We start from the raw sequence: 18736 nt of genomic DNA, 5'->3' as shown, positions 1-18736 counted from the left end.
TTATATCAAATGACTTTGAAAGAGAAAAAGAAAAGCCATGGCTTAATTTGTTAGTGAAACAAGGCCTTGCTTGAAATTCACGTCAACTTTCCATTCTGCAAAGCAACTCATCCACATAAAAATGGTCAAAAAAGGACTTCATTTAATTAGTGATGTGTAGACTTTTGCATAGAAAAAGGTTACAAAGTAATACAAAAAAGACTAGGTACAGTAATTTTAAAACAAATATTTAAAAGTATAATTTTGCATAATGTTTAACATTCTCATAATGTTTATTGCTTTCTCCACACAGCAGAGAAATGAAGTGCATAATAATACATGCTGTGTCTTTGTCTCAAACATAAATTCTCACGTGCTCAATTTCAAAGTATTAAGAGATTATTTTGTCATTAAACAAAATAAAAACAACAAAACCAAAACACCATTATGTAGCACTAGTCTAGGCATGGACAAAAATAATTTATGTACATCCCATTGCATACATTCATCTTGATTTGGGATCAAATACAATCACAAGCTTGACAAAGGACATTTAAAAATCGTGGCTTTTCTCTTCCCGTTGTTCTCTCCCTGCCTCATCACTTCCAGAAATGCAACTTCTCCCCAAAAGGTGACAAGAATAGATTTTACACGTTATTGGGATGAAATGAAGAGGATAAATATGTAAAAATAGTCCAAATGAAACTGAATAAATTAAACTTTTACAAACTGGAGAGTTTTCAAGTTGGCATGAGTCAGATAGCCTCTGGTGGGCACACAGTAGGCAACTGCTTCAAGGTGCACTCTATAAATGCATGTTTTATATAAAGAAGCACCATATTTTGAGCCATAAAAAAAAAAGTGCCTGGGGGTTTGCAGGCAGGGCAGAAATCCTTGTTAATCTGAGCACTGACGTAATAATTGCTTATACTAATACATTGTTAAATGTCACAACTTGGCAAGTTTGTACAAAAAAAGCAAACTAAGATAAAACTAGGTTTCTCAACTTGAAAATTACTTTCAGCAATCCTTTTGGCCAATAAAAACCTGTTGATTTCAACAGAGTGCTCTTTTCTGGTATTTGTACTAAAATGTCTGCAGCCTAATGCAAGACTTCTGTCCCTTCTCCTTTCTTAACCTAACCTCTACGCTCTTCTTTACTTGTGCAACGTTGTATGTTCAAAAGAAAACTTTACTAGCTCAGGCACTTATGAAACATGAATTTTTTTTTTTCCATTTACTTTCAAGAAAATTCAGTCAGGGCATTTTTCTTCCCCAATTCAGACATCGTGATGCACTGCTGGATGGTTCAGTCCGTATATTTTCCAGGAGACTTCTAAATGAAAACAAGTGCGACATTTTCAAAAGTTGCTGATGTCAGTTACCAAACTGCCTTAAACCGAAACAGAGAAAAAAGATAATACCACATTTCCACTTCTGAGGTTTGTGTCTCAAATAGCTTTATTGTTCCTTTGTGGATCCGCAGACATCTGTATGGCTACTTTCAGGGTGCAGAGGTTTTAAGCTGACTCTGAAATGAAGGACATTCAGTTACTACTGCAAGAAGTTCAGTGAAAACTTAAAAAGCTCCCACTTCTGTCCCCCAGGGTCGGTAAGGTTTACTGTTTGCTCCACTGCTTGTCTGCTGAGGGCTGGACGTGGCTGATACTGACAAGGGAGGGCTGATGGCTGTGGCAGCTGCCACTGCTGCAGCTGCGTTTGGGGGAAGCATGGGGAACGCCCCAGCGAAGGACAGAGGGAAGCTGTGCGCAGCTGCTGTGGCTGCTGCAGCGGCCGCGTGGACAGTGGCTGAGAGGGACAAGAGAGAAGTGGAGAGAGGTGGCACACAGGGGGCGACACTGCCTGTTGATGGCATCCGAAGGGCAGAGTCTGCGTGGGCAAACGTGGCCGTGAGGAGGGTGGAGCCGTGGGCAGGAGGCACTTCTGAAGTGGTGGAGAGGCGGCAAGGCGTGGGCTCTGAGGCGTGGAGTCCGCTGGGTTGGAGCAGGGCTGCCGGAAGGTGGTGGAAGGCCGCCGCCCAGTGGTGAGGATGCAGGGGGTGATGGTGGTGGGCCAGAGAGGAGGTCATTGCCGCCGCCTCTCGCTGTGAGGCACACGTGCTGAGATGAGAGACCAGGCGCACCCGCAGTGGATCGGAGGAGTCCAGGCCTTCCACAGAGCTCAGGTACCTTGCCACTTCGGTTAAGCACTCTCGGAATCCAATGCTCATGAAGTCCATGGCAAGAGCATGGGCGTCAAAGTAGCCTGAAAGGAGGTTTGAGCAAAGTGGGGGCCAGGAGAGACAGTGAGAGAAAGAACGATACAATTATGAAGAGTAGCCACCACCTACGTTCCACCCTGTCCTTCAGAGATTTAAGAAGAACGACGATCCTTTCTGAGAACGTTGCCAGCTATTTATGGTTGTAATTTTTGCAGAAGTTAAGAAAGTGTGCTTTGCAATTCACATGTGTGACAACTCTGGCAATGCTATGTACTGCAGTTGTTCCTGCAACCAAATAGCACAGTGGGGAAAAGAATTAAGAACATCTGTGTTTCAAACACTTCGAGAAAAAAAAAAAATGGTGTCTCTTCTTTTGTATTGTGGGATAGTGAAATTTTCTAGTAAACTTTTCCACGGTATAACAGAGTACCAGTCTCTCTGTCTCTGTCACATGAATTGGAGATTAAAGGGTTTATCTGAAACATCCTCACTCTCTTGGCATTTATAACTGAGATGTGAAATGCATATGAGCAGTTTGAGGACTTTTTAGAAATGTGCCAGAACTGCTCAATAAATTCATAAATGCTTCTTGACTCAGTGTTTTTTATCAACAAAATGAAAACATCATTACTTTGTATGGAAAAAAGTTAAAGAAGCAAAATGATTTTTAAAAATTTGGTTACTAAGTTGAAGATCTTATTTTTCTATCAGGTAATATAACATTACTATAACTCCTAGTTTTCCTGAAGTCCAAATATATATTTCTTTCATTGGTTAGCTTACTTTTTTCTGGCATCCGTCCAAGAAAAAAATGTCCATTAATTGTGTCAGTGTGTATGCAAATACCCTTACACCTAAGGTTACTACCATTAAAATGGCTAGAGCTGGTCACATTTATGAGAATCCCTTTTTATCCAAAGAATACATTAGAATAGAAAATAGTAACATCTGATTAGTATCGGTGCCAATTTAGGGTACTGATAATAATCAGACATTTGGGGAAATGTCACCACTTTGAATAAGTGACCTCTAATATGTATAAACGTATCCTTTTTAGACTTTTTTTCTCATTTGCAACTTTTTTTTTAAACAATTTTCAAATTAAAATTTAGTCTACTCACTTAGGGGATGTGTATATACATAAATGAGAAATATCACATTCAAACAAGGTTATTTTCATCTAAGGCATTTACTACATTCCCTTTTTTATGTTTTTGTAGATCAAAGTATTACCTGTTTTGTTTATCATCTATTAACAATTAGATTAGCACTTTGGAAAATGGTAGTCACAGTATTCAAAGTCCAAGAGCTAGAATTTCAACAGAAATTTGGAAGTCCCAAAAAGAAATTTGAGGAAAAAATATACACTATTAAGACAGTAACAACAACAGCACAAAGCTGACATAAGAGAACATCATGAAATGTGGAAGATAGCAACAAAAAGAGTCATCATCCCAGGACTTCAGCATGGTTAGCAATAAAGCCCCTGGCATTAGGATGTAAAGTTCTTCCTGAAGAAGACGCCTCCAAAGAGACTTCACATAAGAGTCCTCAGGGTTCTCTGCAAGGCTTTGCAGACTTCTGACTTCATGAGAGAAGGGAGATAATCATCAGAGTAGACAAGAGTCCAGAAACCCAGAGGGATCTAGAAATTTAGGTTACTCTACTAAATCCTCTCTAGAAACTCCTGCAATACCAAGACAGATTAAAGAATGGACCAACAGAATTGTACCCCAGGAGCTTCCAAGTATCTTCATGAGTCGGCATGAAGTAATTGAAATTTGTGATTTGCCAGCTGTATGGGGTTGTATATGGGTGAGTTCTCTGTTGCATCTTAAGGAATATAAATTATGTAATTCCTATACTGCTGCTGAATGCAGAGGGAAATGACGATGAGCAACTGTTTCCTGCGACCGCATCTTGGGCCAATAATCATAGCACAGGGGTCCACACCACTTCCATCACTGCTCTCTGGGCTTTAAGTGAATAAGCTCACAACAACCTTGTGAAGTGAACACTAGCACTGTCATTCTACAAATGAAGAAACTGGGGTTCAGAAAAGGTCAGTCCTTTATCTAGGGTCACAGACCAAAAAAAAGAAAAACAAGCCAGGATTTGAAACCAGGCAACCCAAATGCAGTGTCTGTCCTTCACCAGTACATTTTGAGGCCCCCATAGCAGCTGTGAGTCTTTAACAATTCGAGCCCACACTGCCAGCCCCACTTCTTCAAGGCCCACACGTTCTCCTGTGAGGTGACCTCTCTAATGAGCTGGCAGTCAGGCGACTTGTATGGAGCTTGCTCGGAAATGTCTGTTCGCAAACTATTTTGGGATGAATTTTAGGACTGTTCAGGTAGCCAAGAATAGCAACCACGATGGAACTTAGTGTTTATAATAAGGCATAAGAACAATATTACTCTTTAGAAGTATAGCCCATGCCAAATATTTGAAACGCTGATAAAAATTCTTAGCCTTGTGGCTAACAATGCCAAGGGAAGTAAAGCAATCAAACAACTTTCCCTGCACGATCACTAACCCGATCAGTCCCCTAGCATCCTGAGGGAGCAGGTGTAGAGACAGAATCCTGGGGCGGTGGGGGGCCTTGAGGGCTCAGAGTGTTAGTACAGGCCTCCTTGTGCAGCCCAGCACCTCTGTCTCGGCTTAAAGGTGGGTCAGTGGCCAAGCTGGGCTGGATCACAGGCTTCTAGAATTTTATCCAGTTCTCTTCCTTATTACGTAAGAATATTTGCAGCCTATGCTGAGGGTTACATTTTAAAGAGTAGAAATCACAATTCCATACCCATTCAGGATGGTTATTCAGGCAGGACGGACGGTTCCTTGAGAAGGTACAACAGAGGGTAAGTCACATCGTGTGTGAGGGCGTCCCTTTACAATGATCACCGACCCCCCCACCTGACACAGGTAAAAGATGGTGAAGGTCAGGGCTGATGCTCCACAGGTCCTCAGCTGGAGTTAAACACTGAAATACTTCTGTACCAATTGATAAACAGCTATTTCCCTCCAGTGCCCTGCCCCTGTCCTGATCTAGGGCAAACTCTGATACTACATAATAAAAGGTTAATGCTGAGCAGAGATAAGCGTTCAGGGTGTAGCTGCAGCACGTAGCCCCTGTGGTACCCTCTCCTTACCCAGTTATCAAATATATGGAACAGCACCCTTGGCTAAGATGAATACCAAAGGCCTGTTTGAAGGGTGAAAAAGATACAAAAGGGCAAAATCAAGTCTGAGTGATGTGTGAGAAGTGGGATAATGAAATCTGAGTGAATACTACATCGTTTAGGATCTCAAGTCCATTCATAGCATGAACTGAGGGTCAGGAACTGGACTATTCTTCCCTAAATCACTATCCAGTACAGAAGACATCTCTCCACAGCACTGGGCCCAGGGCACCTGCTCCTGTTTGCTCTTCACAGGAATGACTGCTCCATCAGTGGTTTCTAGGACAGAGATTCACTACCTGCATTTCAAATGCTCTGTGTGGTCTAAATCCAAGATCAACCAAACTCTGAGAACAACTATGAAAATTCACTTCCTTTGGAATAGCTGCATTATAGTGAGTCCTATCCCTGATTTAACAGGGGACTGGGGAGAGGGAAAGAAGAGAAAAAGATTGTGTCTAACCTCCTGTTTATGTTTGGATGTTTGTGTGTTTGTTTTGTCTTTCTGTACAAATTCCAGCATGCACTTCTGAAAGTCCCAAACAAACCTCTGACCAGGCTGCTGTGAATGAAGCTTTACTCCCACAGTATTATAAAAGCAAACACAAGCCCAGGGTCAAGTGCTTCTTTTGTTCCAGAAGTTCTTTCCCACGAGTTCAATCCTGCCATTAGCATTGATTTCCACGGCTTTAATCTGGGACCTCCTATCGCAGCTCGTTAAAGAACTGTTCAACTATGACTTCCTTACAATCTTAGGGAGAAAAAATGAAAAGAGAAAGGTAGAAGGGGCGGTGGGGCGAGGGGGAGATGAAGTCACCTACTTACCTTTACCCCCAGTTGCCTGGAGCATCTTTAAATGATCGACTGTCATTTGCAGTATTTCAGCTTTTTCTAACTTTGCAGATCCCTGAATAAACAAATAATAAAATCTTATAAGTCCTATGGAAATGAATTTGGAACAACTTACCCTGAATTTTTCATTTTCCCTCTCACTAGAAAATTCTAAGTTTAACTTTTTCACAGAAAAATATGAATTCTTCCTGAACTTTACATGAAAACACTAATTGCATCACACCTAATGACAGATATTTGCCATTTTAACTTTTAAAGACTAAAAGGCATAATAATTTTTAAACACAAAAATAATTACACTAAGATAACTCTACTCAAACTACTACAACTGCAAAAATCTCAAACTGCAACAAACTGGTTAATAATATATTTTATCAGGGGATATACAATAGTCTTATATAATCCTGAAGTCTAGATCAGTTGAATCCAACTCTGGAGGAAAAGCAGATAGGATCTCAGCAAATTATTGTTAAAAAGCATATTTTTCAAAAATAGAAAATTCTATTATGCTTTTAAGGTAATTCATACGACACCACTGTAAGTATAGAACCAAAAGTGCGAAGGGAAGACTTTCAAGGTTTTTTTTTTTCCCAATAATTACCAGCAGGTGTCACTGTAAATTCCAAGATCATAAACAAGAAAGCATAATCTAACTTTAATAAGCATCAGAAATGCTTAAGGATATTTGAATCCTTTAAAATAGTTCTTAATAAAATTGTCATTATATTTTTATGCCCCTCCCCCACTTTAAAACAAGGCAACCTCTGGAAACCAACTGAAATACAAATGTGCCACTTCAAACTGTCTCAGAGGGCTGTGGGTGGCTTCTAATTTCTTGGAAGAGCTAAATAATTAAATCAGTATGTTTTCTTGAAAAGGAAACTGCAGTTTATTTCAGGTTCCTATGCTTTACTTGTTTTGTGAAAATTGTCAGCACCCAGTACATGGTGAGAGTGCCAGAGTGACTTAAACTGCTTGAAAGAACACTCTTCTAATTATATTGTGACAGGGCCAGCTCTCTAGGGTTGGTCGCCAAGCTCAGCAAATGGGAAAGCCTGTGTTTATGGTAACTAACTGCCAAACTACTGAGGTTTGCTTTTAAGGTTTAAGTCGACATTTAAGAAAAAAAATCTAACAAACTCCAACCCCCCCAACCCCCCGCCAAAAAAATCACCAAACTGTTTCTCATAATTGTAGACATTTCAGCACTGAAAGTAAAAACGTCACTGATTACTGATATTTTCATTTTCAACGTATTGTCATGGGAAAAGCTAATAATCAAAACTACAATTTGCCCATTACATTTAGCTCATTAAAGACAGTTTCAGCATATAGAGTGGTGCCTTTTTTCTCTTAAAAATGTATAGTCAACAGCATTTGACAACTTGTACTTCTATCAATGTTCAGTTTTTCCATGAATATGTACAGTAGTTTCAGTGAAAGTGACTAATAACAAAACTGCAGTTTCTGGATAATTTCCAAGGGCTTTGTAGGGCTTGCTTTATAATGTTTGTGGTTCATGAAGTAAACAACAAAATGGAATAAACAAACAACAGCTGTCTTATACCCTATTTGAATTTAATTGAAAGTTATTTTCAACAAAGGTATGATGCCATACTCTTTGAAAGATGCTCTTTGAAATCTATCAGCCATGGCGGCAGAAGGAAAAACACAACTCTTCAAAAATGAAATTCGGCTTCCTACTTTACTAAGTGTGCAAATCTTTTTTCCTTCTTTTTTTTTTTTTTGGTAAAGGAATACTTTAATTCTGAAAAGGGGAATTTATGGCTAGTTTGATTTTTTACCAACTTCCACAAAGATGCCTCGAAACAAACATCATTCTATTAAGCCAGGGATTAAAAATGAAACCAAGTGGTTTGGTAAATAAATTTTGTTAGTATTATTATTTAGGAAGTAGAGCTAGAGGTGTTACTTCCTCGGCTTTAATTATTTTTTAAAATAAAAAGCTTACTTTTTAAAGAATAGTTTGAGACAAAAATGAAATTTCACACAGATATCTTTTCTGAAGAAGAATACTACATATAGCTCAGTTTTAAACAAAACCACTACTGGTATTCACAGAAAGAACAGAGAGAGCGTGAACATGTTACCCTTAAGGGAAAATAAGCTAGAGAATGGAAATGTTTTTCAACTTCATGATGGATTATGTTTTTAATAGTTTTGCCACAACAAAGCATTTTATTGAAATAGCTGCTCTGTGCCAGATCACGGCACATACACCATTATTTTAATGAGCTTTAAGAAGAACCCACGTTGCCAGATGAGAGAATCAGCTTTTTTGAGCTCACTGGTGGGGTGGTCAGGATGGGGGGGCAGCTTACTTGTTTTTCAAAAGCGGTTGGCACCAGTCGTCTCAGCTCAGATAAACTGTTATTTATCCGATCTCGACGCCTTTTCTCTATTATCTATCCCCAAAAAGCAAAACAACAACAAAAGTTCATGAATACACAAATGATAAAATTACTCGTAATGGAAAAATACAACTGCTACACATTAGGCTGGATTACATGAAATAAAAAGACAAAAAAAAAAATCACATACCCCTCTCCTTTTCTTTCTTGCCATAATCTGAGATGTCGTTGTTGGAGAATTCGATCTAATCACAGAGCTAGTACTTTGTCTATGAAATAAGAAGAGTTTGTCAGGTGCTGCATTAACATAACAATTGTTTTCTTCTGGGTGCTTGATGGCACCCATTAAATATTCAGAGTGATAGCACAGTTCAGATCAGCATTATTTTATTCTTAATTCTTGCTCTTTACAGACTTTGCTTTCAGCCCTTATATCTCTTTTCAGATAGGAATCATGCCTTTTTTTCTTTTAATTTTAATGACTAATCCAGATGTCAAATCCACTGGCAAAAACGTCCCTAAACTTTTACTGAGCCTCCCAATGAAATAATTATGGGCAGTCAGGGTGAGAAGTTAGATATTAGTACTTCCTAGTTCCACTCATAAATGTTTCTTAAAAGTCAATTAATCTCTAATAGCATCCCTCCTCCTCCCTCTGGTAAGACCCACTGAACAAAGCAAAGCTATTTTAAAATAATTACTATCAAACAGATATACAGCCATCACATGTCAAACTGTTGTCCCTAGATGCAATCTTTAAAATAAACAGAAGTTAGCTTACTATTTCAAAACTCCAAGTAGTCATACAAGAATGACAAATTCAATGTTTTCTATATTAATCTTCCAAAAGAATGACCCAAAATTAAATATGCCACTAATAGAAAAATTAAAATTAGATCAACTACTAGGTAAATGTTTTACTTTGAAAATAAAACTCTAGGTGAGTATCTCTCAGCCTTCAATCTAAGCTTAAACCTCTCAGAGTTGTAATCCATCTTGAGTTTGCTAATGAAAAAATATTTTATATCAAAAGTTCAGTCAAATCACTATATTGTCACATAATTTTTATGATCCTTTCTAGTTTGTATCTGTTTCTCTTCATAATTCATAGATACTCTGCTTCCTCATGTTCTCAAATTCTCCAGGTTCCTGTTATTTGTTCTCTTTCATTATAGAAATATTGCACACACCAGGTTCTTATTACCTCACCTTCTCACTTCTGGATCTTATTTCTGAATTAACTGTTCCCCTCATTCCCATCCCCTTCTCAACTGGTTTCACCTTTCACATGACATCTTTGTTTTTCGGATCTCATTTTTTAAGATGACACAACACTTTAATAATTAGAAGATACTTTGCAAACAACGTTTCAAGCGAATATCTTTGCTTTTAATGATTCCAGTCTAAGGTTTGTACATATTAGAATAATAATATTGAAAGAAAAGCAGTTTTCCAAACGTAGAATTTTACTCTTTAAGTGACAGCTGCAGATAAATAATTAAGGTGCTTCTGGGGATGCCAATTAGAAGCAATTATCATTTGACCCGCCTTGGCACTAAAACGCCTCCATAACCTCCCACTGTCACTGGAAAGTGGAGGTCTGGCTTCCGTGATCACGATCTCGATCTTCTCCAGACTCAGGAACAAGCAAAGAGATGATGCCTGAAACGATCCTTCATCTGTCACTCACACTCCCGTCAGCCAAGTCACATACGATCAACTTGGAAATCTCAGCCTACTTAGCCTTGACATCGCTAATTGCTTTCATGGCTCCAAAAAGCAAGTCATCTTTTAGTCTCTTCAAAAATAAAAAAAAATCATTTTTTTCTCTCTTCGCCTGGCCCATTTTGAAAGTGCTCCCAAATGCAGTTTCGGTGGCGGAGGCGTCGCCCGTCTCCCGGGCGTGCCACTCCGCACGCCCAGCGCTGACAGCCGGGGACCCTCCTTCTCCAACCTCTGCACACTTTCAGCCGCCCCACCCCTAGGGTGCAAACCCACATGCCTCGCCCCACCCGAACACGCGCTCCGTGAGCGCCCACCCCTGAAAGTTTTTCGGGCAAAACTTTCCCCGCTCGGTTAGAACGCGGCGGAGAGGAACCTCGGGATTTCCAAGTAGCCGCTCGTACACAAAGCTCCCCGATGCCTCGGGCTCCGGACAGCTCCCGCCGAGCCCGCGCTCACCCCGAGTAATTGTTCTCGCTCCCCACGTCGATGGTCTCGTCCATGTCGCTCTCAGAGGTCGTCTCCTCGCAAGGGCGCTTCATCACGGCGAACACCGCGCGGGGTGCAGCCGGGCCGGAGCCTCGGACACCAACCGGGACGCAGCGCCCTCCCTGCCTGCCTCCTCCCTCCCGCCCTCCCTGGGCCCGGGCAGGCGCGGCTCGGCCGGCGGCGCAGTCGGCTCCTCGCGGCTCTTTCCCACGCTGCAGCCCAGCTCGGCCGCAAGAGCCGGCGCCGGCCACGCCTCCCCGCGCGGGCGGGGCCCCCTCGCCCGCCTCCAGCGCGCAGGCCCCCGCAGCTCCGCCGGGCACCGCCTCGTCGGGAGTCAGCGTGGCCCGGGATTGGCCGGAGCGGAGGGGCGGGGCCGCTCTCGCCAAAGCCTGCCGCGGAGCTCCGGCTGAGGCGTGGGAACGCGGACGCGCATCTGGGGCCCGGGAGCAGAGCGCGGGTGGGGAGAGGCGGCGGCGAGTAAGAGCGCGAAGTCGCTAACTCTAGATAGGGAAGCGCGCGGACGTGGGCACAGGCGCGGGCGCGGCGGGGGCGGGGGCGGGGGCGGGCTGGCGAGGGGCGGGCTCTGGACCTCGGGTTTTGGCGCTCCTCCGCACCCAGCAGTCTGTCGGTGAAGTTTCAGCCCTGTGTTTAAAGAATAACCCCAAGCGCGTGGCTGAGTGTGAGCGAGCGTGTGTGACGTCGGGAGGCGCCGTGGCTTAACCGAACCGCCCCACTCGGCTGTCCCTTGTCTGGACCAAAACTTCTGACTGACTGACCCTGGCGGTCACATTTGCCCTCTGGGGTTTTCGAAAACCCTAAATCAAAGTTGCTTTTCTCTTTGGCAACTCCCAAGGCTACTTCCGCGGCCTCTGGGCTGTGAACAGATAAGGACGCAAGTTTCCCCGACCAGGTACTTGACAGCTGGCGGTCGGAGGGTCTGAGAGACCGGCCACCAAACGATTTTCTAATTGCACCTAATCAGTTCTTTCCATTTGGCCACTGAGGCTGTGGATAATAGATCCCGTTGAGTAGACCGTGGGCTGGAGTTGTGTCTACTCTGGTGGCAGGAAGGACTAGAGCAATGATGCGGGTATTTCAGGACACAATTTTAGTAGTTTTTCAAGTTCGAGTTTTTCGGGCTTGGATTATCCAGATAATTGCAATTCACACTCCCTGGTTTGGGTAATCGCAGCGGTAGAGTTAAGTAGAATCCAGGACGTGAAAAAAAATCGCGCTTGGAAATTAATTTGTTTTCTAAAAGACGAATGCGTGTCCAGTCTTTAGTGCATTGGACAGCGTGGGTTGTATAAAACTCTAGATGTGCTTGTAAAACATGTTTTCAAGCTGCTCTTTCCATCCATGCTCTGAGGTAGTTGTTTGAACCCGCTACGCAGTTGTGTCTATGCGAGGGCAGCGGGAGGCGGTGGGCCCGCCGGGGCGCCGCGGTACCGGGAGGCGGGCGCCGGGTTGGTCGGGGTTGAGCTCGAGACTCCACTCGTTGCGCCGGGACAGCTCGGTGCTTAGGGCAGAAAAGCCTCTGAGACAGAGGCGTCAATCAGTCACCACAGCCCTACGCCGCGACGGAGTCTTATTTTTCTGGGGATCTGCTTAGGGCGTACCCCTCTGACACTCCATTCTCTCCTCACACAAGACCGGCGCGGGGCGGGGAGGAGAAGAGGAAGGGATGAGACTTGAAAAGACCGGGCCCGGGCCGGGGCAGGGCAGGGGGAGAGCGGGAAGGACCTGCAGTCCGTGGGTTAAGCCCTCGTTAAACCACAAAACCCCTTCCCCACACGCCCTCGTCTCTTTTGTGCGGTCCCCACCGCGGCGCCTGCAATAACCGTGTGAACAGAAACCCGAAACGTTCCATCCTGACTTCTGAAACTTAACACCGGGCAAAACACACAGTCGTCGGGAGCCGGGCGGGGCCTGGTGGGGATGCACCCGGTCAGCTCGAGGCCGCGGGGGGCGGTGACCCCCCAGCTCGGCTGTGGGCCTCCCCTCCGCGCGGGTCTCCGGGCCTTTGCTTCGCTGCAGCGCCGGCTGCCTGAGCGCGCTGCGGGGAGCCGAGCGGGCTCGCCTCCCTTCGGCTCTGACCTCCCCCGACGTCACTCGGCTCTCGGTCCTCACAGCCCGGCTAGGGAAGAGCCAGATCTGCGCGGGTCGCCCGTCCCACCTCCCCGGCGGATGCGCCCGCGGCCAGTCCGCGCAGGCCACGCGGGGACACGCCGCCTCCAGCCTGGGGCGAACTCAGCCTTCACGACTTTTAGCGAAGGGTGCGCATTTTTCTGAAAGCGAATGTCTACAGATGCAATTAACCTTGGCCACGCGATCAAATTAGCGGGCGCTTCAAAACGCCGGGGACAAAACCTGAGATCATCACTGAAAAAAAATTTAAGAGTTCTTTCTCACTATCCTACTGTATTTAATTATAAGAATTGCGAAGAGGGAAATGACTTGCTTGAAAAAAAGTTGCAGCTGGTTAAAGTTTTTCCATACTTGTTCTCTGAAGACTTAACCACTGTACCATGCTATAAAGAAAAATGTGGCAGGGACGTTCGAAATGCACACGCGGATTTACTGTCGCTTAAAAATACTTCTTAAGCAAAGAGGGTCATATTTTAAAAACGTTTATAACAGTGCCTGGTACGTGGTAAGCGCTCTATACGTCTGTTAAATAAACAAGAATGCGTAAGGCAAAAGACCTCGGCGTTTTGAACACGACCAAAGTAATAACATGCTAACTTATCTGCAAGATACTTGATCGCAATTAGGCAGCACGAGATATTTCAATTAGGTCTTTTATTCCCCTGTAATATCCCATTTGCCTATGCCCTGGTCAGGCGCCTTGTCTAACACTGAAAGTGCTTCTCGGGTCAGAGGGAGAAACGGAGGAAACTCTTTAAAACGCCCCAGCATTATTAAAAACGGTGGTGGATTCTCTGGAGTGCGAGAGCGAGGTGTAGGGGTGGCGTCTGCAGAGAGAAAGAAAAGAGAATGAGAAAACCGCGGGATTTCAAGCTTCATCGCCCCTCAGCGACATCCTTTTCAGTGAAACTTGGTTGAAGGCTTAGGAAGAACTCGGGCAGAAGAAAAGATGTCCGCGCGCAGAGCAAACCACAGTTCGTTCATTTTCAAAGATTTGTACAATGAGATAATTAGACCGAAAGATACGAAGAACTTCCCTACAAACGAAATGCCATTAGGAAAGAAAGCCCAGAAAGACAGATCTAAACGAAATGGAGGAGGAAAGACTCAGCTGTCTTCCCGAAATTGGTCCTTTCCTCCTTGTTTTGTCCTTCTGTGATTTAACTCACTTACTGACGTGAGATGTCTTAATATAAAGTTACAGTTTTTGCACCTGTATTTTATACATCTGGCCATTTTGACCCTGTTATAGCTTGTCCCACAAAATTTGAGTTGTGTTGCATAAATTAATGAAGTGATTACTTTGCTGCATTTTAAAATGCTCCTTGCAGCATTTTTGGAGGGAAAGCAGGATTTTTTTTTTTTTTTAATTCTAGGTCTGCTTTTTTCCTCATTAGAGCACTCTGATTTTTCAAGATCAGTGGTCACACTTTGTTACTTCTCTGAATCCTTTGAGGTACTGCTTACAGTTACTGTAAAAAGTGTCAGCCACTCCAGTGTTTGGGTTCGTTAGAAAGTCACTAAGACAAGACACCACTTTAAAAAAATGTTTTAACTGAGCTTCACAGTGAAATACAGGCAGCTCTGTTATTTAAAGACCTTTATGTTAGTCTGAAAAGGCTAAGTGCACATAGTTCATATTGAGAAGTCCAATATTTTGCCCTTTCTGAAATATAATTATTTACACAGCTTTCTCTTGCAAATGGAAGACGAGCAGGTCGCCCCAAGATGTGCTAGTCTATTTGCAATTGCTGGGGCAGGTGACATGCACGTGCATCTGTGGGCAGCCTTGCTGGGCTGGCTTCCCTGACTACAAGGCTACTGTGAGCTGGCAACACTTTAAAGTGTGTGAGAATGCTGCACCCTGAGAGTGGAGGCCAAAGGCAAGATCCTTGTAAATTTCAATACCTTTCTCAACATCAGTCTGGCAGCAGGCAGGCCAACCTAGGGTCACCGTGCGACACACATTTGCAAGCTAGTAAAGCAAAACAAAGCTGAAAGCAAGGGGAAATTTAGGCCCACCAACCTTGAAGTCATCCATAAAAGGGAACTGCTTTACCAGTTAACAATTATCCTTGCCTGGTTACCCACAAAAAGTGCATCGTTTTTTCTTGGCTTGCCCCAATAGGTGCTACTTATTTTTTACATCAGAAGCTTCAAGGTAGGAAGTCTAAGACCCAAAGGCCCCTTTCTTGGAGATTAGAATGTTTAAATTGATCTCTGTTATTAAGGGGCAATTTATTTAAAAGCTTTTATTTCATGAGTGATGTTATTAGTACCTAGCACATGCCCAAGGAGGAAGGCTGGTTTTACTGCAGGACACTGGAGAAGAGGGTTGTATAATTAAGTAACCAGTTTTCCATACCCCTGTAAGCAACAGTCAAAAGATAACTAAACTCACTATGTTAACTTCCTCTTTGTGAGTGTTAAACTGATGTTGGCAGGCTTTTCTATTAAGGAAATTCTTTAAAATTTTCATTTTCTTGAAGCTGGTTTGATTGAGAGATTTTTTTTCTCCTCTCAGGAATACAATAAGAAATATTTGCTCCTCTCATGGAAATCATCTTTTAACTAACTTCATCCCCATCCTCTAGAATAGAATAGTGCCTGACACATAATGGATACACAATAAATGGTTTGTGAATGAATTTCTTGTCAAAATTAATGAACTCCTTGCTTCTTTCCATATATACAGAATTTAGATACATCAGAATAATAAAATGGAAATAAACAACCGTGAAGTAAAAATAATCATGAAAAAAATTGAAAAGAATATACTTAAACATGAGCAGGAAACCATTTGCTGTGAATGGGCCCTTAGGTCACTCCTGAGCTTCCTGGCAGCCAAGTCAGAAGAAACAGAGTGAGTTTTCTAATTCTTGTAATCGGAAAAGAGGAAGCACATTATTTGTCAAAAAAGAAAAAGTTTATCCAGCTGCTGAATTCTAAACGAGCTACATGATTGCCTTTTTCACAGATTTAAAATTTTGTTTAAAACAATTATTTTCTTTGTCTAAAATTCTTCCCCAAGTATCTACATTAATTATTGCATGAACATTCGTATTATGTATAAATGAAGACAATAGTTTATCTCCTAATAGCTGAATAAGTCATTTTCTATGCTCTCACGATTAATAAACTGACATTAATAGGACCAGTGCCTCACATAGTTACAAAAATGTGGATTCTCCATAGGAAAATTTCTTTCAGTTTTAGAAAAAGTTAAATCAAAGATTCATGGATCTTGTTGGTTGGTATTACTTGATGAAAGTGAAAGAGACTCTACAGGTTTCTGAAATATCAAGTGCTATGGAAAAGTTTAAGACTAAAAGAATTTCCCAGTAGAATGCAAATGACCATGTATTTTTTTTTCACACTTTTATTAGGATACTTTTACTAGATAGATAGATAGATTTATGCCCTTATCTGCTTATTTTTAAATTGATAGAGACTTTATGGGGAAAAAAACCCCTCATAGACTGGAAATAAGAAGTTGCTAATTTTAGATTTATTGTAGAAAAATTGAAGGCTATTTTTGGACCTTCATGCTTTGTAAACCTATTGAAGTAGTATGTTACAAGAAACAGAAAAATAGCAAGTTTGGCATCTATTGTTTGAAGGGACAGCACAGAAGTTGTTTTTTTTTTTTCTTTCTGGCTTTAGACTTCAAAATAATTTAATAATGTCATAATGTATTGGGAACATATGACTAAAATTTTTTAGAGATAGATTTTGGGTCTTAAGTAATAGCTCATTCCATTTCTAGGAAGTGAATAAAGAAAACAGTTCTGTGATGAACTGCAGTATTCATCAGGGCAGTGCAGTCTGTTTGGAAACAAAATGTCATGGTGCTTAGTAGACAGCAGCCATGCTCAGCTGCAGCATGGAGAAGCTGTGTACTCTGCCTTGAATATGTAAGAAAGGTACATGGAAAGTACGTTTCCATAGCACTTTTAATCTGAGACTCCTAGGGCATTATTGAATCATGAATCTAAACTCACAGCACTGCAGCACTTGCCAAGGCTGGCTATCACGATTTTGCTAGAAAAACAGTCTCAACAGAGGCATTAACAGAGTCTGAAAATAGAAGACCAAGTTATGGATATAAAACAAAAAACCAATAAAACGGTGTATGTGGGTATATATGTATCTGTTTCCCTATATACAAACGGATAGATAAAAGTATCTGTATATAGACAGATATAAAAGGCACAAAATAATTAAAGGTTTTTTAATTGACATGACTTGATCGTTAGTTTATAAAAGGCTATCGTAATATCTGGCACTGACCAGTAACTCACATCACAGAGGAAAATGCTGCATTTTGTAATTAAACCACCATTTGTAACATGAAATTTACAAATTGTAAATTTTTGTGTGTATTTTCTCCACTTTTAAAAATTACATTGACTGTATTCCAGTTTATATTATTTTAGATACTGAAATATGTTATCTTTATTCTATCATCTACACTTAAAATTAGTTTCCTTATGCAATTTAAAAAATGTAGATCCTTAGAAAAGCAGACTAATAGTTGAACCTCTTGGTGCAATGTTATGTTAAAGGGTTGGGAGAGTGATTCTCTCTGGTATTCAGGTGAACAACTGAAAAATCATGTTCTCTGTACATGAACGCATGAAATATTGTTAAATTAACTAACTATATACTTGCGTGCATAGCTTCTAGTTGAAATAACAAAGGTTTGAACAAAATTTAAGATGAAAACATACTAACCATAAATTTATTTTTGTGTGTGTGTGTGAATTGGGAAAAGGATGTCCATACTTTAATTTTAACAACGAAACTCTTTGTTCTTATTCAAAAATGTAGTTTGGGAACTAATACATTAGGAACATCAGAGTGGGGACTAAATAAACAGAACTGAGGGAGGAAATGATCTGAAAATAAAGCCAAAGAGATTATAGACAGAAATCACTGACAGAACTATTAGTGTGTGTACTTGAAATTAATAAGGCTAAGTCATTAATCATGGCTTGATTTTTTCAGTCTGTGCCTCTCAATTTGTCTGTTCTCATTTCCAGGCCACTAAGTATTGAACACCTACTTTGAGTAATGCTCTGTCTCAGTTAAGCAGTGTGAGTGATACCTGGTGAGTAAGCCTCAATTCCTGCTCTCAGGAAATAGCAGGGGAAATAACACGGCAGTCTAAACGCAAACAACTGTTACCGAGATGGGATGTAGTCAAGGCCAAAGTAAAACTGCATGCTATGGGCACAAAGAGAAAGAAGATTCATTTTTAAAGGGAGATCGAATCAGAGGCAGCGCCAAAATTTTTATATAAGATTAGAGGTGGCAACCCTGTTGGAAGGGTGGGAGTGGCCCAAAGACTTTTGTCTTCAATTTCTGTTTATACGACAATCACACTATTCTTATTTAGATATTATGTTTATTGAGATGTCTTTGTATTCCTCTTAAGCATTATGAGAAGGGGAGTTTTCTAACCCCTTACCTCTCCTTTGGTGCAATCATAGGATTAAGGGAAAAAGTGAGCAGAGCCTTGAAGGATGTCCCAAATAACTACACTCACAAATACACTCTCCTGGAGAAGGACCAGCATTTGCAAAGACACCTGAAGAGTGCAGGTGGTTCTTAGGGGAAGATGGATGATCCTCTGCTGCAGTGAAGGATATGGAGGAAAGGTGGGTGGAAGGGAAAGAGTTGTCTTGGGAAATGAATTAAGCTGTAGCCAAGTCATGGTGGAGCTTGCATGCCAACCTGCATGTCTTGAAGTCATTTGAGAGTCACTGGAGGTG

General features: G+C 41.8%; 1 protein-coding gene and 1 long non-coding RNA gene across 2 annotated transcripts; one reads left to right on the top strand and one right to left on the bottom strand.

Annotated features, from left to right (window-relative positions):
* Positions 1-248: 248 nt before the first annotated feature.
* Positions 249-11024, bottom strand: HEY2 (hes related family bHLH transcription factor with YRPW motif 2). Its single transcript, XM_029223299.1, has 5 exons — positions 10785-11024; positions 8794-8872; positions 8574-8657; positions 6205-6286; positions 249-2244 (listed from the first exon to the last, which is right to left on the bottom strand). Exons 1-5 carry the CDS (start codon positions 10865-10867, stop codon positions 1559-1561), a joined length of 1014 nt encoding a protein of 337 aa, XP_029079132.1. The 5' UTR covers positions 10868-11024; the 3' UTR covers positions 249-1558.
* Positions 11025-15671: 4647 nt separating this feature from the next.
* LOC114895848 lies at positions 15672-18535 on the top strand. Its single transcript, XR_003793658.1, has 3 exons — positions 15672-15825; positions 18005-18072; positions 18455-18535. It is a non-coding gene; the product is annotated as an uncharacterized LOC114895848 (long non-coding RNA).
* Positions 18536-18736: the final 201 nt, after the last annotated feature.

This window comes from Monodon monoceros, unplaced genomic scaffold (assembly GCF_005190385.1).
Source record: "Monodon monoceros isolate NGI ecotype Baffin Bay Population unplaced genomic scaffold, NGI_Narwhal_1 Super_Scaffold_15, whole genome shotgun sequence".
Lineage (NCBI taxonomy): Eukaryota > Metazoa > Chordata > Mammalia > Artiodactyla > Monodontidae > Monodon > Monodon monoceros.
The sequence above is the reverse complement of the archived record's forward strand: the minus strand, read 5'-3'. Positions and strand labels throughout refer to the sequence as shown.